The sequence below is a fragment of the Eubalaena glacialis genome, chromosome 3 (genome assembly GCF_028564815.1).
Source record: "Eubalaena glacialis isolate mEubGla1 chromosome 3, mEubGla1.1.hap2.+ XY, whole genome shotgun sequence".
Classification (NCBI taxonomy): Eukaryota; Metazoa; Chordata; class Mammalia; order Artiodactyla; family Balaenidae; genus Eubalaena; species Eubalaena glacialis.
In genome coordinates this window covers 26,097,725-26,123,474 of record NC_083718.1, presented here as the reverse complement: position 1 = coordinate 26,123,474, position 25,750 = coordinate 26,097,725, and the positions used below count along the sequence as shown (strand labels likewise).

General features: G+C 36.2%; 1 protein-coding gene across 1 annotated transcript in view; it reads right to left on the bottom strand.

The window, feature by feature from the left end:
- SMYD3 (SET and MYND domain containing 3) overlaps positions 1-25,750 on the bottom strand; it is a 724,816-nt gene that overhangs the window by 499,435 nt on the left and 199,631 nt on the right. Inside the window, exons 3-5 of the mRNA XM_061185384.1 lie at positions 20,029-20,136; positions 18,382-18,439; positions 16,454-16,590 (exon numbers count right to left, since the gene is read on the bottom strand). Coding sequence (XP_061041367.1) covers positions 16,454-16,590; positions 18,382-18,439; positions 20,029-20,136 — 303 coding nt within the window. The remainder of the gene's footprint in view (positions 1-16,453; positions 16,591-18,381; positions 18,440-20,028; positions 20,137-25,750) is intronic.

Here is a 25,750-nt window from a genome sequence, read left to right as displayed (position 1 = left end):
CAAACACAGAGCACTTTACATATCATCAAGCCTTACCTTATTCATGGAGATAACTCATCCTGACGTGTGCTTCTAATCTGGAGTGAAACACTTCCAGGGACAGGAAGCTCCAAGCTATGCCAGGGCAGCCTGATAATCCTTGGACCACTCTAATGACAAAGCTCTTGCAGATAGTGAGCTATAGTCAGCTTGCCCAATATGACAGGGCTTTCTGTCCTTCCTTCATCATACTTTACAAAGAACATTTATCTAAATACGTCTCTTTAAATATGTAACACTAGGTACTGAAGAAAAATTTAATGAAAATTGACCCTTTCAGATAGTAGTTGGGCTATTTTCTCTCTTGATCAGGCCACATTTTTTTCATCTGACTTAGAGAAGCCATCCCCAAACTTACCTGCTTACCTGTATAGTATACCACCTTGTTTTCTTTATCATATAGCAATGTCTGATTTCTGCCATCAAAACTATCACTCTGTTTCTAAAAATAGTAAAATTTAACAGAGCAGTTTATCACAATTTTTCATTACTATTAGTGTTATACCCCTAAAACCTTTTTTTTCCTCCCATGAGAGGTCCTTCTCATTCATAACAGAAATAGTCAAATCACAAAGTAAAATCTGAAGGCAATATCCATTATCTAAGAAAAAGATGTGAAGACTCAAACAAAAAATTTCTGAACCCGAGTTACACAGCCAAAATAATTCTACTAGGAAAATGTGTCTTGGGGCTTCCCTGGTGGTACAGGGGTTAAGAATCCACCTGCCAATGCAGGGGACACGGGTTCGATCCCTGGTCCAGGAAGATCCCACATGCTGCGGAGCAACTAAGCCCGTGCTCCACAGCTACTGAGCCTGCGCTCTAGAGCCCGCGAGCCACAACTACTGAAGCCCACACGCCTAGAGCCCGTCCTCCACAACAAGAGAAGCCACCACAATGAGAAGCCCACGCACCACAACGAAGAGTAGCCCTCGCTCGCCGCAACTAGAGAAAGCCTGCGTGCAGTAACAAAGACCCAACGCAGCCAAAAATAAATAAGTTAAACAAATAAATTTTTTTTAAAAAAGAAAAATGTGTATTTACATTTCTTTTCAAGGCAAAGGAACAAACTATAACATCTGTAGTTAAAGAAAACAAAAACAAAAGACTAAGAATGATAGTTTAAGTATGTAAGACATTAGTAAAGTACACATTTTTTCTATTTAAGAATTTTATTTCTTCCTAATCCTTAGTGAAATACTACATCTCTTCTACTATATTACTGAATTAAAACATTTTAAGTTTATTGAATCAAATGTTTTGAGGATAAAAAATAAGTTCAAAAAACAATTATTGTATACATACTATGCTTACAAATGTCATTGGCAATGTAAAACTGTAGAACCAGTGGCTTGTTAGAAGGTAACAGATAAAATATTTCCTATCTTTCTTTTTAATTAGAGAAGTTTTTGATAACACGTGTTGTCTCCTACTGTGTACAAAAAAATCTTTTGGCTTACAAGAAATAATGTAAGGGTTAGCAAGCAATGGCCCAGGGACCAAATCTGATCCACCACCTGTTTCTGCACAGCCTGCAAGCTCAGAATGTTTTCTTACATTTTTAAAAGGTTGGGGGAAAATAAAAAGAGGAATATTTGGGTACAAGTAAAAAATATATGAAAATCAATGTTCTGTGTCGGTAAACAAAGTTTTATTGGAAGACACCCACGCCCGTTCACTTATATATTATCCATGGATGCTTTCAACTATAATGGAAGAGTTAAGGAGTTGCCATGGAGACCATAAGTAACCCTCTCAGCGTGCCTTACAAATCGCCAGTAATAATTCATTTTTGCTTCTTGGCTTACAAAGTGTAAAATATGTGGGCTTTTACAGAAAAGGTTTGCTGAACTCTGGAATAATTAATATAATGATTCGTTATTCCCTGAAGAATTTATGATAATAACAGCTTCTGTGATTCTGAGCTATCAACTGAACTTCTTGAATTTTACCATAATAAAGATTCCTTTTTACCTAGTGTTGTATATTTACAGTAATGTAATAATTTTAAAATATATTTAACAAAGAATACACCATAAAACAGAAAAGGTACAGTTTTCATGCATTATTTAACTAAGTCAACAATTAAACACCTACTGTATACAATGAAGATTTCTAGGGATTCAAAATAAATAAAATGTAATTCCTAGCTCTAAGAAAGTCACACTCTAGTAGGGAGACATAGTACTCTAATAAAGGTTTCTGTCACTAAAGAGAAGGCCAAAGCAATGAAAGTAACCTCTACCATTTCATAATGACATACTGTCATTTTAAAAATATTACCTCTATATGAATTAATGGCAAGTTATACACTCAAATAAATAAGGCAACAAGGCTTGGCCAACACGTTTATCCATTAATAGTTTTAATCAAAGCATTAGCCTTATGTACATAATCAACCTTGACCAACACACATGTAAGTAAAAATGGTGATTAAGAATTTACTAATTATCCTTCTGAACTTCAGAAGTTAGTTGGCATCTGGTCCTTAACTATGATAAACAGACACCAACTCATCATAGGTTATTTGCACATAAAGGAAGAGAAATAGTAACTGAATGGTTAATAATGAAGAACATAATAGATAAATATCATCATTAAAAATACACGAATTGTTTTGTTTTGAAATCTCAAGTGTCCTACAAATGTCACTTTACTTGGAAGAACATTTCTGAGAATAACTGTCCCTTGAATCTACTCAGAGATTCAATCTATTGTAAAAAAATAAATAAATAAATCATAAATGCATCAGCTTTTCATAATTAGAATGCCAGGATGTGCATGCAGTTAAGAATGTTGGCTGTTTGCCTGCTTTACTTAAAACCAGAAGAAAAGTATAATCCCAATAATGAAGTCTTCTAGCAACTGTTGTGAGCAGATGAGAGAGATGTCTGAACTAGCAACTACCTCCAAATGTAGAGACACATGTACCCCCTGTGATTGGAGATTAGTAATCCTGGTGTGTCTCCTCGCTTTTAGTATTAAATATTTAATGGCATATTTTTCCTTAATGGAATCCAGGCACATCTGATCAGTCACTGGGATCATTTAGTAATGGAGCCAAAGTTATCATACTGCCATTTCATATAAGCTTTGTAATTAGATAATTCATCACTTTACTAATTCAAAAGATTGCTTTCTTTACTACTTTATAGCATGCTACGGTAGTGAAATTCAACTAAGCTGATCAACAAAAAGGCTCTAAAATTTGGTCCTATATGAACTTGAAACCTCCAAGTGGCAAACACACACACTCCTGACCTTTCAAAACAATAGTGGTAATATCTGTCCCACAAATTAGCCTAACAGCAACACTGAAGTAATAAAGCACCAGTACATCCAGAATGAGAGGGCTAACTAAACGAAAAATTTAAGATTAAAAAACTGAATATATCATAAACAAATTTGTTCTTGCCTTTTACTGAGGTACACCATTCTTTGGCAAGTAAAAAGACCCAATAAGGGTTCATTTAGTAATTTTTTCCTCCATGATGACTTATATACTTTACTAAAATTATGAGGCTATGGCAGAATATCACAAAGACTATTTATTAACACTCTAATGGCACGTACCAGGCAAATGCAAGTATAATCTTTTTTTTTTTGGCTGCGTTGGGTCTTCGTTTCTGCGCGAGGGCTCTCTCCAGTTGCGGCAAGTGGGGGCCACTCTTCATCGTGGTTCGCGGGCCTCTCTTGCTCCGGAGCACAAGCTCCAGACGCGCAGGCTCAGCAATTGTGGCTCATGGGCCTAGTCACTCCGCGGCATGTGGGAATCCTCCCAGACCAGGGCTCGAACCCGTGTCCCCTGCATTGGCAGGCAGACTCTCAACCACTGCGCCACCAGGGAAGCCCTTCATTGCATTTCTTGATGTCCAATATTTTTTTTTTTAAACATCTTTATTGAAGTATAATTGCTTTACAATGGTGTGTTAGTTTCTGCTTTATAACAAAGTGAATCAGTTATACATATACATATGTTCCCATATCTCTTCCCTCTTGCATCTCCCTCCCTCCCACCCTCCCTATCCCACCCCTCTAGGTGGTCACAAAGCACCGAGCTGATCTCCCTGTGCTATGTGGCTGCTTCCCACTAGCTATCTATTTTACATTTGGTAGTGTATATATGTCCATGACACTCTCTCACCCTGTCACATCTCACCCTTCCCCCTCCCCATATCCTCAAGTCCATTCTCTAGTAGGTCTGTGTCTTTATTCCCGTCTTGCCACTAGGTTCTTCATGACCTTTTTTTTTTTTTTTTCCCCTTAGATTCCATATATATGTGTTAGCATACTGTATTTCTTTTTCTCTTTCTGACTTACTTCACTCTGTATGACAGACTCTAACTCCATCCACCTCATTACAAATACCTCCATTTCATTTCTTTTTATGGCTCAGTAATATTCCATTGTATATATGTGCCACATCTTCTTTATCCATTCATCCGATGATGGACACCTAGGTTGCTTCCATGTCCTGGCTATTGTAAACAGAGCTGCAATGAATATTTTGGTACATGACTCTTTCTGAATTATGGTTTTCTCAGGGTATATGCCCAGTAGTGGGATTGCTGGGTCACATGGTACCTCTATTTTTAGTTTTTTAAGGAACCTCCATACTGTTCTCCACAGTGCAAGTATAATCTTAAATATATTATCATTTATGTCTTATTTCTAACATATCTCAATCAAAAATATTAAATTACTATTTATTTTCATCCTATGAATTAGCAGATTCTCGTTTTAACCCATTCTCCACTGTTTCTCCAATAAACAAAAATTCTCCCCCAGTGAAAAAGAATTTACTCAGAATGAAACTGAATGTAAACTTTAAGTATCATAGTACAAAAAGCACCTAAAATTCTCACTTGCAAATCTATACAACCACAGTGTACATTGCAAAACCAGCTCCCCCTAACAGCATTAAAAATTAGAGTTCAGAAGGCAAGCTCTGGAGGTCGCAGATGTGTCCTAAAGAACAAAAATAACATTGTACCAGGAAAATTATTTTGTTTAAAAGAAAAAAAGAGGGAACATCTTCTCAAACAGATGTGAAATTTCTAATCAAAAAATTCTGTTGCAGTTATATAATATCATCGAGTTAAAAAGTACTTTGCAGAGGTCTGGCAGCACTAACAATGACATCTGTTTTGTGATCAGGAAGGTCACTTTTATTCTTGTTGCTTCCAATTTAATGTCTGGTTTTGAAACATTTTATGCAACTAGTCCATTTTCTATTTTTTTGTTCAGAGCTTATCACATTCTAATCAGTCTACCAAATGCAGTTTTAGAAAAGGAAGTTTTAAGTCCAGGAAAAAAAATAAGTATATTGTTCTAGAACTCTGCACAGTGATCGCTAAAAAATATACTCTATGCATAGAAAATAAGCTCAGAACTAAGTCTACTGACATTAAATTTAGAATAACCATTACCAATAATTACCAGTGTATGTTTGGGGGGATGGAATAGAGACATCCCATGTCATTTCAGTGAACTATGACATGACAACTAACAAAACTCTTTAATTTAATTTCATCCTTTTAAGATTCATGTGTGAGAAACATTTCATTCACCATAGTAAGCTTGCTTTTATATTTCCTACATGAAATCCCAAGGAACTACTACTCTGAAATCATGGAGTTGCGATGAATGTAGGACATAGTAAATGATTTCTTTCCCAATAGCTATGGGCTGAAACCAAGCCAGTTACTAGGGGAAAGGTACTATTTTCTGCCTGCAAAATTATTTTCTCAACAAGATAGGTAATTCTCAGCACGGGCATGGGATACCAGCACTGGGCACAACTGTAGGCAACCACCTGAGACTCTGGTTTACAATCAGTTGCAGATTACACTCTTGGCTACAATGACAACACAGGGAGACATACCACACTGAAGTTTTATACTAGAATACAAATAAATATGGGAAATAGGCACAGCAGTAGTAGAAACTAATAACATGTCAGACACTCTGAGTACTTTAGAGTTAATCCTCACTTTAATCTGTAAATATTATTATTATTATTCCCATTTACAGATGAGGAAATTGAGGTTGAGAGAATTTCACTTACTTGTCTGAAAAAGCAACTTAGCCATCATACTACTATTCAACCTCCCATTTAAATTTGCCCTCTAACTGTAATTTTCTCACCTTTTAAAGTTTATAGTCATCATTATTTGTATATACATTCTCTATATTTGTAGCAAATGTTTCGAACTCTATCAACAGATTGAACCATAGGAGTTGTCTTGCCAAGATAAATCCATTTTGAAATCTAACCAGAAATCTTATTTCAAAATAGAAGTGGAAGGAAAAAAAGTTGGGGAGTGGAAAGGAGAAGGGGCCTGTGGAGATGGAAAAATACATCTTCCCTTCTCTAAACAATCTGAAAAAGAGCCCGCAGAGATGAGCCTGGCCTCTATTTTTGATGAATATACAAATAGTCACACACCTCCACTGTGCTCACTAACAAGTATCCCCAGTACATCTCCCACCCTTTGGTCACCTTCATTACTGTCAGTGGCGAACCACCACTTTCCTCATACCTTACGCTTATTTCCATTCAGCCACACCCCCAAGTAACATACAATCTAAGTCAAAAAAAAAAAAAACTTATGCAAATAAAGCTTCAAGCAAATCACTCCCACGTTTCCATCCAACCAGATCATCACTCTGCAGCTCCCCAGCTACAGAAATTCTAGAGGTACTACTACCCTTGCTAATTTTCTCTTACTACCTAAAGCAAAACAAACATTTTAAGCATCACGCTTTCATTCAAACTCTTTGTAATCACTAAATATAACTGAAACATGTATTCCACTGGTAACAACTGCCTTCTCAAATCTTCTCCATAGGAAGTCAACATATTTTTTTTACCCGGGGGTTAGAGGAGTCAGTACCCCCTCGCTCCCCGCAAGTATTTCTAGACCATTCTCTATAATTGTTTCCCAACACCATCTTCTCTTCTGAAATTCATGCCATTAATTTCTGCTTCCTATGTGAAGTCCTCCTTGATATCCTCCCCTAGAAAAATTTCTCCTTCCTACTTAATTTTTACAACCAGGCAATAAGTTCAGAAGTTGACAGGATATTTTATACAGCAAACTACTATCTCTAAATCCCAATTGCCAGTTGCTCTGTGTGTGTGTGTGTGTGTGTGTGTGAATGTGGGGATGGGGAGTGGGAGGCTAATACTGGTAATAAGGAAGTGGAGGAAAAAGGAACACTTGGAAATATAACTGGAAAAAAGACCGCACAATAATGTGTTCGGAGTAGTGAAGGGGGACGGGGGGACATTTTCCAAGCAAAACCAAGTCCTGAGCAACAGAGGCACGAGAGGCACTAAGAACCTAGTCCAACAGGAAATATACACTGTTTTTCAACAGAAAACCCCAGAGTGTTCAAAATATAAATTGCTAACTTTTGAGGAATAATCATGGTCTTCTACGAGAAAAAGCTATCAGGTCAACAGAGGAGACATTTGCTCTCAGGATTAAGAACCTTTTCATCCTCCACCAACCCCTTTCCTTCCCAGGCAGTACAAGTTTGATAAATATATGCATATCCCCAAGTAAAACTTTTGACTTGCTGAGGTTTCTCTGCCTTGGTAGATAAATTTCAGAGTTAGAATTAACCAGGTATTTTGATAACCCTGAACAAGAGTGCTGCAAACAAAAAGAAAAACAAAACAAAACAACACTTGCATAATTTGATCAGTGAATTCACTAACAGACACCTCTCTCAGGAGGCCAAGAGGCCTGAGAGCAAAAGAGTAATTGTAAGGAATGTTTGGAAATCCAAATAAAGGAAAAGAACATCTGTGTGAAATCTATCAGATATAGAACAAGTCTGAAAATTATTGAAACCAAGTGATGGAAACATGAGGGTTCATTAGAATCGTCTCTCTACTTTTGTGTGTGTTTGGAAAAGTCCATAATCAAAGATTCAAAAAAATTAAGATAGAAGCAAATTTGGAAAAGCTCTCGGAATTCCTCTTGTCTTAAATGACAATTAGAGGAGCCAAAACACAAGCTTCGCGTGTCTAATACCTGCGCAGAACCTGAATGAACATAAATGAGTGGGAGGAAAAGCAAAATATAAAACAGGCTTTTCTTTTTGAGGCCAGGTAAAGCCAGCTTTCTTTGAAGCGTAAATTAAAAAGTTAGTTCCTTAAGGTGAGAAAGGCAGGTCAGCATAGAACCACTCCTGACAGTCTGCACATGTAGGAGCAGCAAAAGAAAGCAGCACTCTCTGAAGTGCCCATTTCTTCTCTTTGATTAATTCTATGCCAGTAAGATAGGGCAGGGGCAGTAGATAGGGATAAAATTCCCTGTCCAGCATTCTCCACCCACTTCCAATGCATTTGTCATGATCTGCGTCATCACACACTTGCAAAGTTATAAGCTCAGTGGCTCATCCCTAAGCTTTGCAGGACACTGATTAGCTTAATTTAAGACTATTCTATTCTTTTAAAAAATGAAGGACAAGGAGGGGGAGGGGAGGAGGAGGGGAGAAGGAGGAGAGTTTTCTCTTTTAAGGACAAATGTATATGCAGAAAAATAACTACAATCTATAAAATATAAACAAAACTTTTACAAGGAAGTACAGGAGCCATAGGTTAATGCTGCTTTCCTCTGATTATTAACCTATATTTTAAGGCAGAAATCACAGCTCTGAGTCCAATTCCCCCATACACTACAAAAATGTATATGTTTTACTTTTGTAGCAATAACAAATATAAGTATGTGGGGAGAAAGAAAGCACATTATTAAAATTTTGTCTGCTTAATCATAATGACAGAATTTCCCCCTACACAGCACAGAGAAAAGTTCATTGTAAGATACATGAGATTAAAATTATTTTAAAAGAAACAAGAGAAATAAGATAGTAATTTACAATTTACACTAAGCAATGAAAGTATTTTTTTTTTAAACGTCTTTATTGAAGTATAATTGCTTTACAATGGTGTGCTAGCTTCTGCTTTACAACAAAGTGAATCAGTTACACATATACATATGTTGCCATATCTCTTCCCTCTTGCATCTCCCTCCCTCCCACCCTCCCTATCCCACCCCTCTAGGTGGTCACAAAGCACCGAGCTGATCTCCCTGTGCTATGCGGCTGCTTCCCACTAGTTATCTATTTTACATTTGGTAGTGTATATATGTCCATGACTCTCACCCTGTCACATCTCACCCCTCCCCCTCCCCATATCCTCAAGTCCATTCTCTAGTAGGTCTGTGTCTTTATTCCCATCTTGCCACTAGGTTCTTCATGACCTCTTTTTTTTTTTTTTTTCCCCTTAGATTCCATATATATGTGTTAGCATACTGTATTTGTTTTTCTCTTTCTGACTTACTTCACTCTGTATGACAGACTCTAACTCCATCCACCTCATTACAAATACCTCCATTTCATTTCTTTTTATGGCTGAGTAATATTCCATTGTATATATGTGCCATATCTTCTTTATCCATTCATCCGATGATGGACACCTAGGTTGCTTCCATGTCCTGGCTATTGTAAACAGAGCTGCAATGAATATTTTGGTACATGACTCTTTCTGAATTATGGTTTTCTCAGGGTATATGCCCAGTAGTGGGATTGCTGGGTCATATGGTAGTTCTATTTTTAGTTTTTTAAGGAACCTCCATACTGTTCTCCATAGTGGCTGTATCAATTTACATTCCCACCAACAGTGCAAGAGTGTTCCCTTTTCTCCACACCCTCTCCAGCATTTATTGTTTCTAGATTTTTTGATGATGGCCATTCTGACCGGTGTGAGATGATACCTCATTGTAGTTTTGATTTGCATTTCTCTAATGATTAATGATGTTGAGCATTCTTTCATGTGTCTGTTGGCAATCTGTATCTCTTCTTTGGAGAAATGTCTATTTAGGTCTTCTGCCCATTTTTGGATTGGGTTGTTTGTTTTTTTGTTATTGAGCTGCATGAGCTGCTTGTAAATCTTGGAGATTAATCCTTTGTCCGTTGCTTCATTTGCAAATATTTTCTCCCATTCTGAGGGTTGTCTTTTGGTCTTGTTTATGGTTTCCTTTGCTGTGCAAAAGCTTTTAAGTTTCATTAGGTCCCATTTGTTTATTTGTGTTTTTATTTCCATTTCTCTAGGACCTGGGTCAAAAAGGATCTTGCTGTGACTTATGTCATACAGTGTTCTGCCTATGTTTTCCTCTAAGAGTTTGATAGTGTCTGGCCTTACACTTAGGTCTTTAATCCATTTTGAGTTTATTTTTGTGTATGGTGTTAGGGAGTGTTCTAATTTCATACTTTTACATGTACCTGTCCAATTTTTCCAGCACCACTTATTGAAGAGGCTGTCTTTTCTCCACTGTATATGCTTGCCTCCTTTATCAAAGATAAGGTGACCATATGTGCGTGGGCTTATCTCTGGGCTTTCTATCCTGTTCCATTGATCTATATTTCTGTTTTTATGCCAGTACCAAACTGTCTTGATTACTGTAGCTTTGTAATATAGTCTGAAGTCAGGGAGCCTGATTCCTCCAGCTCCATTTTTCGTTCTCAAGATTGCTTTGGCTATTCGGGGTCTTTTGTGTTTCCATACAAATTGTGAAATTTTTTGTTCTAGTTCTGTGAAAAATGCCAGTGGTAGTTTGATAGGGATTGCATTGAATCTGTAGATTGCTTTGGGTAGCAGAGTCATTTTCACAATGTTGATTCTTCCAATCCAAGAACATGGTATATCTCTCCATCTATTTGTATCATCTTTAATTTCTTTCATCAGTGTCCTATAATTTTCTGCATACAGGTCTTTTGTCTCCTTAGGTAGGTTTATTCCTAGGTATTTTATTCTTTTTGTTGCAATGGTAAACGGGAGTGTTTTCTTAATTTCACTTTCAGATTTTTCATCATTAGTATACAGGAATGCAAGAGATTTCTGTGCATTAATTTTGTATCCTGCTACTTTACCAAATTCATTGATTAGCTCTAGTAGTTTTCTGGTAGCATCTTTTGGATTCTCTGTGTATAGTATCATGTCATCTGCAAACAGTGACAGCTTTACTTCTTCTTTTCCGATTTGGATTCCTTTTATTTCTTTTTCGTCTCTGATTGCTGTGGCTAACACTTCCAAAACTATGTTGAATAATAGTGGTGAGAGTGGGCAACCTTGTCTTGTTCCTGATCTTAGTGGAAATGGTTTCAGTTTTTCACCATTGAGGACAATGTTGGCTGTGGGTTTGTCATATACGGCCTTTATTATGTTGAGGAAAGTTCCCTCTATGCCTACTTTCTGCAGGACTTTTATCATAAATGGGTGTTGAATTTTGTCGAAGGCTTTCTCTGCATCTATTGAGATGATCATATGGTTTTTCTCCTTCAATTTGTTAATATGATGTATCACGTTGATTGATTTGCGTATATTGAAGAATCCTTGCATTCCTGGAATAAACCCCACTTGATCATGGTGTATGATCCTTTTAATGTGCTGTTGGATTCTGTTTGCTAGTATTTTGTTGAGGATTTTTGCATCTATGTTCATCAGTGATATTGGCCTGTAGTTTTCTTTCTTTGTGACATCTTTGCCTGGTTTTGGTATCAGGGTGATGGTGGCCTCGTAGAATGAGTTGGGGAGTGTTCCTCCCTCTGCAATATTTTGGAAGAGTTTGAGAAGGATAGGTGTTAGCTCTTCTCTAAATGTTTGATAGAATTCGCCTGTGAAGCCATCTGGTCCTGGGCTTTTGTGTGTTGGAAGATTTTTAATCACAGTTTCAATTTCAGTGCTTGTGATTGGTCTGTTCATATTTTCTATTTCTTCCTGGTTCAGTCTCGGCAGGTTGTGCATTTCTAAGAATCTGTCCATTTCTTCCAGGTTGTCCATTTTATTAGCATAGAGTTGCTTGTAGTAATCTCTTATGATCGTTTGTATTTCTGCAGTGTCAGTGGTTACTTCTCCTTTTTCATTTCTAATTCTATTAATTTGAGTCTTCTCCTTTTTTCTCTTGATGAGTCTGGCTAATGGTTTATCAATTTTGTTTATCTTCTCAAAGAACCAGCTTTTAGTTTCATTGATTTTTGCTATTGTTTCCTTCATTTCTTTTTCATTTATTTCTGATCTGATCTTTATGATTTCTTTCCTTCTGCTAGCTTTGGGGTTTTTTTGTTCTTCTTTCTCTAATTGCTTTAGGTGCAAGGTTAGGTTGTTTATTCGAGATGTTTCCTGTTTCTTGATGTAGGCTTGTATTGCTATAAACTTCCCTCTTAGAACTGCTTTTGCTGCATCCCATAGGTTTTGGATCGTCGTGTCTCCATTGTCATTTGTTTCTAGGTATTTTTTGATTTCCCCTTTGATTTCTTCAGTGATCACTTCGTTATTAAGTAGTGTATTGTGTAGCCTCCATGTGTTTGTATTTTTTACAGATCTTTTCCTGTAATTGATATCTAGTCTCATAGCGTTGTGGTCGGAAAAGATACTTGATACGATTTCAATTTTTTTAAATTTACCAAGGCTTGATTTGTGACCCAAGATATGATCTATCCTGGAGAATGTTCCATGAGCACTTGAGAAAAAGGTGTATTCTGTTGTTTTTGGGTGGAATGTCCTATAAATATCAATTAAGTCCATCTTGTTTAATGTATCATTTAAAGCTTGTGTTTCCTTATTTATTTTCATTTTGGATGATCTGTCCATTGGTGAAAGTGGGGTGTTAAAGTCCCCTACTCTGATTGTGTTACTGTCGATTTCCCCTTTTATGGCTGTTAGTATTTGCCTTATGTATTGAGGTGCTCCTATGTTGGGTGCATAAATATTTACAATTGTTATACCTTCCTCTTGGATCGATCCCTTGATCATTATGTAGTGTCCGTCTTTGTCTCTTGTAATTGTCTTTATTTTAAAGTCTATTTTGTCTGATATGAGAATTGCTACTCCAGCTTTCTTTTGATTTCCATTTGCATGGAATATCTTTTTCCATCCCCTCACTTTCAGTCTGTATGTGTCTCTAGGTCTGAAGTGGGTCTCTTGTAGACAGCATATATATGGGTCTTGTTTTTGTATCCATTCAGCCAGTCTGTGTCTTTTGGTGGGAGCATTTAATCCATTTACATTTAAGGTAATTATCGATATGTATGTTCCTATTCCCATTTTCTTAAATGTTTTGGGTTTGTTATTGTAGGTATTTTCCTTCTCTTGTGTTTCTTGCCTAGAGAAGTTCCTTTAGCATTTGTTGTAAAGCTGGTTTGGTGGTGCTGAACTCTCTCAGCTTTTGCTTGTCTGTAAAGGTTTTAATTTCTCCATCAAATCTGAATGAGATCCTTGCTGGGTAGAGTAATCTTGGTTGTAGGTTTTTCTCCTTCATCACTTTAAGTATATCCTGCCACTCCCTTCTGGCTTGCAGCGTTTCTGCTGAAAGATCAGCTGTTAACCTTATGGGGATGCCCTTGTGTGTTATCTGTTGTTTTTCCCTTGCTGCTTTTAATATGTTTTCTTTATATTTAATTTTTGATAGTTTGATTAATATGTGTCTTGGTGTGTTTCTCCTTGGATTTATCCTGTATGGGACTCTCTGTGCTTCCAGGACTTGATTAACTATTTCCTTTCCCATATTAGGGAAGTTTTCAACTATAATCTCTTCAAATATTTTCTCAGTCCCTTTCTTTTTCTCTTCTTCTTCTGGGACCCCTATAATTCGAATGTTGGTGCGTTTAATGTTGTCCCAGAGGTCTCTGAGACTGTCCTCAGTTCTTTTCATTCTTTTTTCTTTATTCTGGTCTGCAGTAGTTATTTCCACCATTTTATCTTCCAGGTCACTTATCCGTTCTTCTGCCTCAGTTATTCTGCTATTGATCCCATCTACAGTATTTTTAATTTCATTTATTGTGCTTGTCATCGTTTCTTGGTTCCTCTTTAGTTCTTCTACGTCCTTGTTAAATGTTTCTTGCATTTTGTCTATTCTATTTCCAAGACTTTGGATCATCCTTACTATCATTATTCTGAATTCTTTTTCAGGTAGACTACCTATTTCCTCTTCATTTGTTAGGTCTGGTGTGTTTTGACCCTGCTCCTTCATCTGCTGTGTGTTTTTCTGTCTTCTCATTTTGCTTATCTTACTGTGTTTGGGGTCTCCTTTTCACAGGCTGCAGCTTCGTAGTTCCCGTTGTTTTTGGTATCTGTCCCCAGTGGCTAAGGTTGGTTCAGTGGGTTGTGTAGGTTTCCTGGTGGAGGGAACTAGTGCCTGTGTTCTGGTGGATGAGGCTGGATGTTGTCTTTCTGGTGGGTTTGTCCACGTCTGGTGGTGTGTTTTGGGGTGTCTGTGGCCTTATTATGATTTTAGGCAGCCTCTCTGTTAATGGATGGGGCTGTGTTCCTCTCTTGCTAGTTGTTTGGCATAGGGTGTCCAGCACTGTAGCTTGCTGGTCGTTGAGTGAAGCTGGGTCTTGATGTTGAGATGGAGATCTGTGAGAGATTTTCGCCGTTTGGTATTACGTGGAGCTGGGAGGTCTCTTGTGGACCAGTGTCCTGAAGTTGGCTCTCCCACCTCAGAGGCACAGCCCTGATGCCTGGCTGGAGCACCAAGAGCCTTTCATCCACACGGCCAAGTATGTGGGGATTTTCTTGCCTTTTGGGAGGTCTGACGTCTTCTGCCAGCGTTCAGTGGGTGTTCTGTAGGAGCAGTTCCACGTGTAGATGTATTTCTCATGTATCTGTGGGGAGGAAGGTGATCTCCGCATCTTACTCTTCCGCCATCTTGCCCCTCCCTCTCTGAAAGTATTTTTAAATAGTTATTATGAACACTAATAACTCCAGTAATTAGCACTTGAACATTTTTCAACAATAGGAAACACTAGAAATGAAGTTACAGTCAGCATAAGGTATATTTTTATCTTTCAGTAGGTGTTACGTTGTATAGCATATAACATCAAAAGAGCTTGTGTGCACTGTATACACAGCGTTACTATAGGTTGTAATTTTCAGAAGCATATGAAATAAACATGAGACACTTCTCAGATGCATTATAAACAACACTTACATTTTGAAATCAATTTTAATTAATAGACAAACCAGAATGTAATGCTAAGATGATATTATCAGAAAATCGTAAGAGCATACCCTAAAGAATAAAACTACATTTGGGAAAAACAAGAATAAATCTGTAGCAATCACACTAATCACATTTAAATTCTTAGAAAATAAGCAGATTATAAAACATACTTTAAAAATATTCACAAGATAAATATATCATTGGATGTGTGGATATAAATTGTAAAATTGACAAAATTACCCTCAAATGTAAAATTTTACTTATTATTAAAAATATGATCAATATTTAAACAAATCCAAACACATAATATGAGAAAGTAAGGACGGCAAACACATGATAGTAACAAAGGATATATTGGTTCCTTTGTCCCTATCCCAGGGTAGATATCAAGAATCAATCAGGGACTTCCCTGGTGGCACACTGGTTAAGAATCCGCCTGCCAATGTAGGGGACATGGGTTTGAGCCCTGGTCTGGGAAGATCCCACATGCTGCGGAGCAACTAAGCCCGTGTGCCACAACTACTGAGCCGGCGCTCTAGAGCCCATGAGCCACAACTACTGAGCCCACGTGCCACAACTACTGAAGCCCACACACCTAGAGCCCGTGCTCCGCAACAAGAGAAGCCACTGCAGTGAGAAGCCCGCGCACCACGACAAAGAGTAACCCCCGCTCGCTGCAACTAGAGAAAGCCGCGCACAGCAACAAAGACCCAACACAGCCAAAAATAAATAAATGAATAAATAAATTAAAAAAGAAAAAGGAAAAGAATCAATCAGTGCATTCTTTCTCTCTGGGCCCAAACAAACCCTCAGAATCACTTCCAAAAAGAGCACTCAGGTACCCATTACCAAGAGACCACAATGAAATATTAAATTATACCTATTTTCTATCCCTAATCTAAGATTTTCGTGACTTAAAACATTTAAACAAATGTTTTGGCAATTTGGGCAATTATTTTAAAATCAGAAATGGTTATATTTTCATATTATTTAAAATTCACTTAATCAAGAAATGGATTCCAATAATTTCTTTCACTTCAAGGAAGTTTCCATTGCTGAAACAACCACCACAAAACTAAATGGACTCAATGGCAAACTTAAATCCATTCATAAAAAATAATGGAATATGTTACTTTCTTTTGAGAAAAGAAAGCACACTCTTTTGAGGGTGTGCTTTGACAGCTGACAATGAACATACTTGGGCCATTAGTAAGAATACTGATAAAGCAGAAAAAATAATACTCTTTTCAATATAAGCAATACATTCTCCCATTCTCTACTCAGTAAAGCAGGGGACTGATAAAGGCATGAAGGGTCCTGGATTTTCACGGATCAACAACGAAATAAGGAGTAAAGGGTTGATTTATGGCATTAGCAAAGATACCAAAGTTAACACTTACTTTTGCAAAGGCTTCAAAAATGTCAAAGGAAGGTGGCAGCTGAGAAGCATCCTGTATTTCTTCTCTCATGAAATGTTGAAATGTCAATGCAAGTTGCCTGAGGCCCTCTTTCTTATCTTCAGTCAGTTTGTTAATATCTTTTTTAAAGAGAAAATAAATAGTACAATCACACAGTGAACTTTCAATGGATAATTTTCAGGTATTCAATGGTAGCTGTTAAGGCAGATATTTCCTATCCTAGATTCCATTCTGACAGAGATCAAATGCATCTTTTTGCAAGAGGGAAGAGATATGGGAACATATGTATATGTATAACTGATTCACTTTGTTATAAAGCAGAAACTAATACACCATTGTAAAGCAATTATACTTCATTAAAGAAGTTTAAAAAAAAAATGCATCTTTTTATTTTTTGACAACTACAAATCATTATCATACGTTATCAAATTCTGCCAAACGTTATCTACAAAATAAGATCAAACACCTAGCAAAACAAAATAAATACACACACAGATGAAAAAACATTAAAACCAAAATCAGTAATGATGTGTGTTAGATTTTCTACATCCTCCTGCACACATGTTCAAACTACCATACATGCTTATTTAGTTAGTGAATTTAAGTAGATTTTTCCATGAAACAATTTACAACCAGGTCATAACTAACTGATAAACAGTATCATCTCAAAGACAAAAAAAACGGAAAGCAAGAACTGAAAAGTTCAGTTAAGTTCAAATTGGTGAAATTGGTCAAGTAGAAAGTACATCAAGAAAAAAACATGAATCAACCAAAGAAATCTCATTTTCAAGTTCTTTTCAGGTTGAATAAACAAGATATGATACTCCTTCAACCCAAACAGAAGGAGAAAGTTCCAAAGCCAATATCACCCCTTTAAAAACTCAAGTTTCATTTATACCACAAAGGGGTGTGAAGACTAGGAGTGTACAGTTCAATTAATAACATTTGAGAGCACTTCACTTAAGGCAGCGTGTATGACACTGCTACTGAGCAGGGCTAATGTTCATAGTAAAACTCACTGCAAGAGATGTTATTTACCTAGCAGTAATATAAGAAGAAAAAAATGACTAGTTCTCTATTAAACCTTGAAAAGATAGATCAAGATGAAACTACAGCATAACTCTGTTGCTCATGTCAGGTCTACATATTTTCTTTAAATTACTTGTTCAACAGAACAAATTAACCCAATGATTCCTTAAATAATAATTTATTATCATTGGCACTTAGGATTCCATAACCATAAATCTGTACAAGATGATCTTATTTGTCTCCATCCAGAAATATTAAACTGTGTAGCACATTTACTCCATGAGCTCTTGCTACTTTTGACTTAAAAGTCATTTACAATTTCAATGAAGAGGATCTGTGATCTGTGCCAGTAGAAAGAAACAGAAACCCTACGTTCACTTAACACTCAGATTTGCAAGGCCTCTCACTGTTAAGGAGGTTGGCCACCGCCGTGGTAGTTCAGGAGAAGAACAACGCTCAGTGCTGTAAGAGAGCCTAAGTGATCGGTACTTTCTTATTTCTTATTTCTTATTATCTAAATGTTCCCTGGAGCCCCCATTCACATTACTGTTCCCTAACATCAAAAAGAAACCAAGAGTGGGAAGAAGGGAAAGAGGAGGGAAAAATAGAAGTAAAATTTATTCTGTCAGCTGGACAAAGGGTTATACTCCCCTCACTGCCTAACCTGGACACCTCTATGGCACCTCACAAACTCCTCTAGGGCCAAAGCTACCCTAGAATAAATTAAATAAGCTAATGTGTCTATATAAAAGCATGAAAAGGTTTGCTGCCTCACATAATAAAGAGACAGAAAAACAAAGTTTAAAAAAAAAAAAAAGGCAACTCATCAGCTCAGCAAATAAATGACAGAACTTTTAAGATGCTGATAGAGAATCACTTACTTGACTCCAGATCATAAAATGAGTAAAGTTTCTCCGATTCAGAGGGTGTTTCTTCCATCTATGAAGAAAGGGGGAAAACACCAAAAACAATTTCAAGTGCTCCAATATATAAATGAATATGTTTGCATATCTTTAAATATTCAAATGCAAGTCCGTTAAAAAGATAATTTTCTATATCATCCTTCTCATCATTCTTAGAGTTAAATTATTCAATCAGTCACAACTTTAAAATCTGTGTTGCAAATTGACCCACCAATTTAATTTCCAAACACAAAATTCTTTTACAAGAAGTTTCCATTCTTTTCTTTTTTTCCCCAATTCTACCACAGACTTGTATCACTATAAGGGTTTTACTACTAATTATTATAGAAAAGCAAAGATGGATGAATAAAAATAAGAGTTTATTACCAACTGTGCAACCTTGGGCACGTTACTTAAACTTGAGGTGTCAATTTCCTTATGTGAAACACAGGAGTAATAACAGCACTGAGTTGTTGTGGGATGAAATAAGGTATATCGTGTAAAGCAATTAGCACAGGGCCTAGAAACAGTAAGCGCTCAACAGAAAGTAGCTATCATTACAGTTACTTTCTATTAGATTCTGATTCCGTAGGTCGGGGTGAAGACTGAGAACTAGAGCCCTGGGTGATTCTGAAGCAACCCATTTCTGCTCTAACAGTGGTTCTCTATCTTTTCAATACTAATAAAGTAAAAAAAAAGTTCAGACTCAAATATAATATTATTATACTTTTAATATCCAGTGATTAAAGAAACGCATAATGACAAAGTTGTTCTGAATTTATTAAAGCTTTGAAATAAATTTGTGTATTTTAGTTCAACACAATATGTACATTTAAAAATAGTAGTAAGTAAATGTGACAGATGTTGTATATTCAGTCCAAAGACAATGCCAATTTGGTATTCTAAATCCATTTTTTTTAGTACAGATGTAGTTGATATATAACATTGCATCAGTTTTAGGTATATACTTTTACATTCCTAAATTCCTCTATGAAATTTTATTGCCAAAAGAAGTTAACAGACAACAGGACACAAGAGAGCTGAAGCCTGCAATAAAGAGATATTCATTCTAAAGCCTGGCAAAAAAAAAAAAACAACCCCAAACTGGAAGGTGTCGCCAGAGGGGGATTTCAGGGAATCCACTAGCTGCTTTGGCAGAGTAGGGAAAGGGACTGGAGAAACAATTTCAGTGAATGTTGGCTTAAAAAAAAAAGAAAAGAAAAAAAGATAAGTACCCTTCCTTGTAAGATTAATTATCATCTAATTAAAATCTCACTTGAAGAGGCAACCAAAAAAATTATATACTTGCCCTGTGCATTAGTTCTCAGTAGAAAAGTAATAAAGGCAATGTAACAGGCATCACTAACATCTCATGCCCCAAACATAGGACTTTATGTTTCTATTGACAGGAGATCACACACAGGGCCTTCAAAGAGGGGCGGTGCACTTCATCACTGCTGTGATTAATAGGAAAACAACAAGTCTTGTCTTAAGACACTCCCTGGAATAATCCACCTTCTACCTTAACATGGATTTAAATTCAGTCTTAAATATGAATAATACATGCAATTCCAAGTGCTTATGTTAAATTAAAACCCAAGCATATTTTACAAGTTTTATACTCACAAGTTTGAAAACAACTCTGCCAAGAAGTCGGACAGAGTCGGGAGGATATCTGGGTTTGCAGCTTTTAAGGCATTTGCATTCTCGCTTGTGGTCCTGCCAAGCTTTTTTCTGTTAAGACAAGAGTGAGAAGGGCATATAAGACATAAAAGTTTAACTTTCATTTACACTGGTTTTGCATGTTGTGAGTCATCAACATTAATTTCAACAGCCTAAATATAACTGCAAATAGAAAATGAAAGCAATATTCTAATACTATTAATGATCCAGGATTCAGTATGCAATTACCAGGCATGGACATCAAGAACTTCCATTTCACCTCTGTCCTTCAATTTGTCCCTTGGTTATTACCTAACTGGTAGAGTCCAAAGAAAGAATCATTATGTCTTTCTCAATAATTTATAAGACAGCCTTTTAGGTGATTAAATAGGATTCAATAATAGACAGTGGTTTTGAATACAAAAAGAAAATATCACTCCAAATTAGAAAATAAAACACATGGTTCAAAAAAATCAAAACAGGGCAGATAGCTTTCTGAATTTCTGCGCTATTATAGTTAAGTATAGAAATATCAAGAGGGCTAACATAAAAAATAGAGTATCTTTTTGTTTTTTTAAGACAAGATAGAAAGGGGTTATTAACTAAAATGACCAAATGGCATTTTTACCCAGGACCATCTTGGTTTATTTATGGTATACTGGCCTAATTATTAATAGTGTCCCTTTCCATTCTGAAAAGTGTGGTTTGGATGATAAATTATATAGTCACTTTTCCCAGGATCCTAGCCATGTGCTAGTGGGGCTGAAGAGACCACAGAGCCAGTCACCAATCTCACAACACTAGGAATAAGAGGACTAAATGGATGGACATTATCCTTGAGTCCGGCGTCAGAAATGCCATGACTCCCTTTACATGGGATTACTTCTATATGGAAGTAAAATCCAGAGTATCCAATATTTTTTTTTAATTAATTAATTAATTTATTTATGGCTGTGTTGGGTCTTCGTTTCTGTGCGAGGGCTTTCTCCAGTTGCGGCGAGCGGGGGCCACTCTTCATCGCGGTGCGCGGGCCTCTCACTGTCGCGGCCTCTCTTGTTGCGGAGCACAGGCTCCAGACGCGCAGGCTCAGTAATTGTGGCTCACGGGCCCAGTTGCTCCGCGGCATGTGGGATCTTCCCAGACCAGGGCTCGAACCCGTGTCCCCTGCATTGGCAGGCAGACTCTCAACCACTGCGCCACCAGGGAAGCCTTAGAGTATCCAATGTTTAACCCTGGCAAGTGGAAGACAGTTAAACCAAATATCTAGTATGTTCTTTTCCAAATGAGAGTTGGAAGTTCAATCACTCCCAAATTCTGGACCTATAAAATCCCCATAGAAGAGGTTTCTCTTTTCCACTTACAGCACAACAGGCAGCACAACCAAAATAGTAGCTGCAGCTACTTTGAAACTATGACTCAGATTCAATTTCAAGACAGCATTTTGCTCAGAAAGACTGCCTGTGTCAGGTTGCTGGGCGAAGGTGTGGTTTGTCTGCTGCTCTTTCCTTGTAAACCAAATCTTGGAGACATTGTTTACAAGGGGTACTTCTTTTATCAACTCTATTCACAGTTGCCTCATTTCATTCCTTCATATCCACTATGGCAATGCTCTTAATGTGATTTTTCTTTTTTTAGTATTTATACTTTACTCATTTCTAAATAAAACTGAGTTGCTTTCAAAGTAAAGATGAGTATGAAATAAGGCTGTAAAATTAGAAACAGAAAATGTAAAAATTATGAAAAAAAAAGTCCTCTAGCATTTACTTAGCATTCTACAACGTTAGACACGTGACTAAGCAATTAAAAAATATTTCATTTGATTTTCACAATAATCCAAATGGTAGATATTGTCATCCTTATATTAAAGATGAAAAAAGTAAGGCTCAAGAGCTGGGATCTAACTACCAAGCTACATAAATATAAAGGGGGAGAGTATAAATTCTTAGTAAGCTAAACAGGAGAGCTAAGTAATTATCGTGCTTGTGTGCAACAATTATTTGAGCTGCCTCACAGGCAAGGCAAAAAGAAAGCATAATGGCTTAGGTAATTCTTATCCGACATAAGAGAAAAACACATAGCTTTACCAAGTATTAAATCACAGGAGGAATTTATTCCAAGAATGCTAATCAGCAAACTGGACAATGTCTTTGACAATAGTTCACAACACAATGGCCTTTCATAGAGCTACTTTAATGTCAGTAGAATGTAACTCAGTGAAAGAAAAGGTTTCTATTGTTCAGGGGGCTAGTCTTGTATTAACAATCAGCAAGTACCAATGTGTTGTAAGATCCCTAAAATAAATATGGTTACATTGCCAAATAAGTTTGAAAAACTTCATATTGTAGACCCTGCTTAGAGATTCGAAATATATTTAGCTTACTAGAAGTTCTAAAATGCTGTATTTAAGAGACTTGTATAAATAAGTTAACACAGTTTCCCATGACTGTTATTGCCATCCTTTGGGAAGTTAGGTTGGTATACACTGACTCAAATATACCTATACACTTTCTTTCCTTCAGCTCGTCTTTGAATGAGGGTGAGTTAAGCAGACAAATTCACGATCATTCTCACTGACAGGAAACTAGAGCGTGGACATTTTTGATTACTGATTGAAGGGTGAACCATAGTTTTGGTGGAAGAATTTTCATTTGGTATTGAAAGTAAGTGTCTACCTGAAAAAGAATTGTACCTAGTAGGATAAGGCTGAGATAATGCTTCAAATGATCTTAAGAGCAGATTTTAATTGATACTTAACTATAAGGGATCATCTATAACTCTCTTGTTAAAACCTCTAGTTTTGAGCAGCTCAACCTCCTGGAAGCTTACCAGGGAAAAGGAACTACAACATGTACCCAAGGTAATGAATCAATTGATCTGTTAGATGACATTATTTAGAATGAAACTTCCAAATTTTAGAAAACTCTTGTCAAAAATGACTTTATTTCTTTAACATAATTAAAATTGAGCTCTTATTTCTCAACAGTAATTAGAAAGTAGACAATATGTTTCTTTAGGCTATTCCTCCATCACTGCATGAAAACATCAGACATACTTACCTTCCCACTTGCTTCAGCAAAAAAAGATGTTCATTCTTCATCTAAAAGCCAAATCAGATCTATATAAATATGGAAAGTAATCATTCCACTTGAAACTGGCCTGTAATAGTGTCAACTTTACAGCCTACTTCATTTCTTAACATGATATTAAAAACCATGTTTTTAAAATATTAATTGTTAGGGTCGCATCTTACCATAAGGCTTACTAATAGAAGCATACCACAGAAAAGGTTTACAAAGATATTTTCTAAGCAACTGCATTTGACTTTGAAGCAAAGCTTCACAATCATACAAAAACAATAGGCATTATCTTCACTCTACAAACTTTAACCTTGGTCAAGACCTCAAGGGACACATTATGTATCTACCACTTTCTCAAAGGTAACCCCTTGACTTACTTTTTCCTATTTTCTTCTATTACTGCAAATACAGGATGTAATTAAGATTTTGTTCACAATACTGACTGTAATGTTTTCTGTTCTCATAGTTGAAAATTAACGATGATGTACAATAAGCACAAATTAGCATGAAAGACAAAGGAAATTAAAATATTGCATTAAGAAACAAAGACAATGGGAGACAAGCATTTTAGATGGGGAAATGAAAAGAAATTAAGATGTCTTTGATTCAATTCCATGTATAAGTACATGTATGACTCAAAAACAACTTCAGATTCTATACATTTTAGTATGTTTTACAGTATTTATATTGATTTGGAACATAAACTGATTAACTAAACCCAGCGGTTTCCAATGGGAGTAATCCTAATCATGGGAGTTCTTTGGGAATTTTATGGGGGTGTTTCTGTTTGTCACAATGCTTGGGGAGCACCATGGGCACTCACTGGCCAGGAACCAGAGATGCTAGACATCCTGTGTAGGATACTTCCATAGAATAAAGAATTGTTCCAAATCCAGTAGGACATTTAAATGTCCAATCAGACGTTCTATAAAGGTGACAAACTTGTTTATAATTATCTGAGCCTAGAACTAAACCTCCTTTCACATACAAAAACAAAGACTTTGTTTTTACATAGTCTTAATAGCACAGAATTCTCTATGTAAATCAAGGGAAAACTGCATTTTAAGGACTTTAGCTAAAATTACTCAATATTTCATAAGGGAATATCACGGAAGCCAACACCAGTTGTAGTATTTCTGTTAACCAATAAAACACATATTCTGATCTGCATTTTGTACTTCCCTTTTCACAGTGACTCTGTATAGATACAAGTATGTGACTTCTTAATTATGTCTTCTGGTCTAGTCACGCCTGAGCATTTACACACTAAAGTACATATTATTTTAAGTTGTCTAATGATTTTTCTCCTTTATGTTCCAGTTATGGCATTTATATTGATATTGAATTTTGAAATATGTAACTAGGTAGATTGCATTACCTAAAAAATTTTATTTCAAGATAGTAGAGAGGACAATAAAAATAACTGTCTTAGAAAGATGGAGTTGGGTCTGAGAGAGCTGAAAACCCCATATCTAGAATAATGCTACAGTTACACACCACACACATACATAACAAAAAATATTTTTAAATAGACAGCCTAGGACACAACGCAGAGAGTCTCACAGTACCGATGACACAGAATCAGGTGTCTAAATTGTTTTTAATCACTGCAGGGAATTCCATGTGTAGCTAAGGTTGAAAAACCAGTAAGCTAGACAAAATCAAAAAAGGAGGTCACTATATATATACTAAATAGATTAAACAACAAAATACTATTCTACACTTATGATTAAACTGTTGCCCTATAGGAATTAACATTTTATAATATTCAGGTGTGAAAAGAGTTTCTAAAGCAGGACATAAAACCCAGAAACCATAAATGAAAAGATGTACACATTAAACTACATAAAAATAAATAACTTGTATATCAGAAGGAAGAAAACCTAATACCACAAATATGGTTGAAAGATAAAGGACAATTAGGAAAACAAAACTTTGAATATGTATGTAGATAGTGTTAAATGTCTCCAAAATACAAAGAGGTCTTATAAAATAACTAAGAAAAGGGTGAATATTTCCATAAAAATAGAAAAAAAAGTGAAGGACATGAAGAGAAAATTCATGCCTAAAAAAGAAATGCCAATAAACAAAAACTAAAAACCAAACAAGTGATCAAAGAAATGTTAATAGAAACAAGATAACATAGGTGACCCATTAGTATAGCAAAGATAAATGAAAATATTAATTCAGAAGTTTCTAGGGTGTAGGGAAGTGGGGACTTTCTAACCTTGTCCTTGGAATTATAAGTTTCCCTAATCTTTCTGATGGGTGTTTGGTAGTAAACATCAGGATTTTCAATGTGCATTTTGCTGGCACAGAAATAATATTTATAATGCAATTAATCCTAATTTAAATGATGTACATAAATAAGCTTAAGAATGCTCATTGTAGATTTGCTAAAATACTGGAAATTGTCAATAATTTTCCAGCTTTTCCTATAAGAAAAAGCTACTTTTGTTTTTCTCTTTATACTTTCCCAATACTGTTATCTTCGACTAATATCATGTATTATATTTATAAATAAAAGCAAAACATAATTATCTTTCTTATATCTAATAACTGTGATTCGGGGAGAAGCATTTTTATATGAAAAAGAAAGCAAAATCACT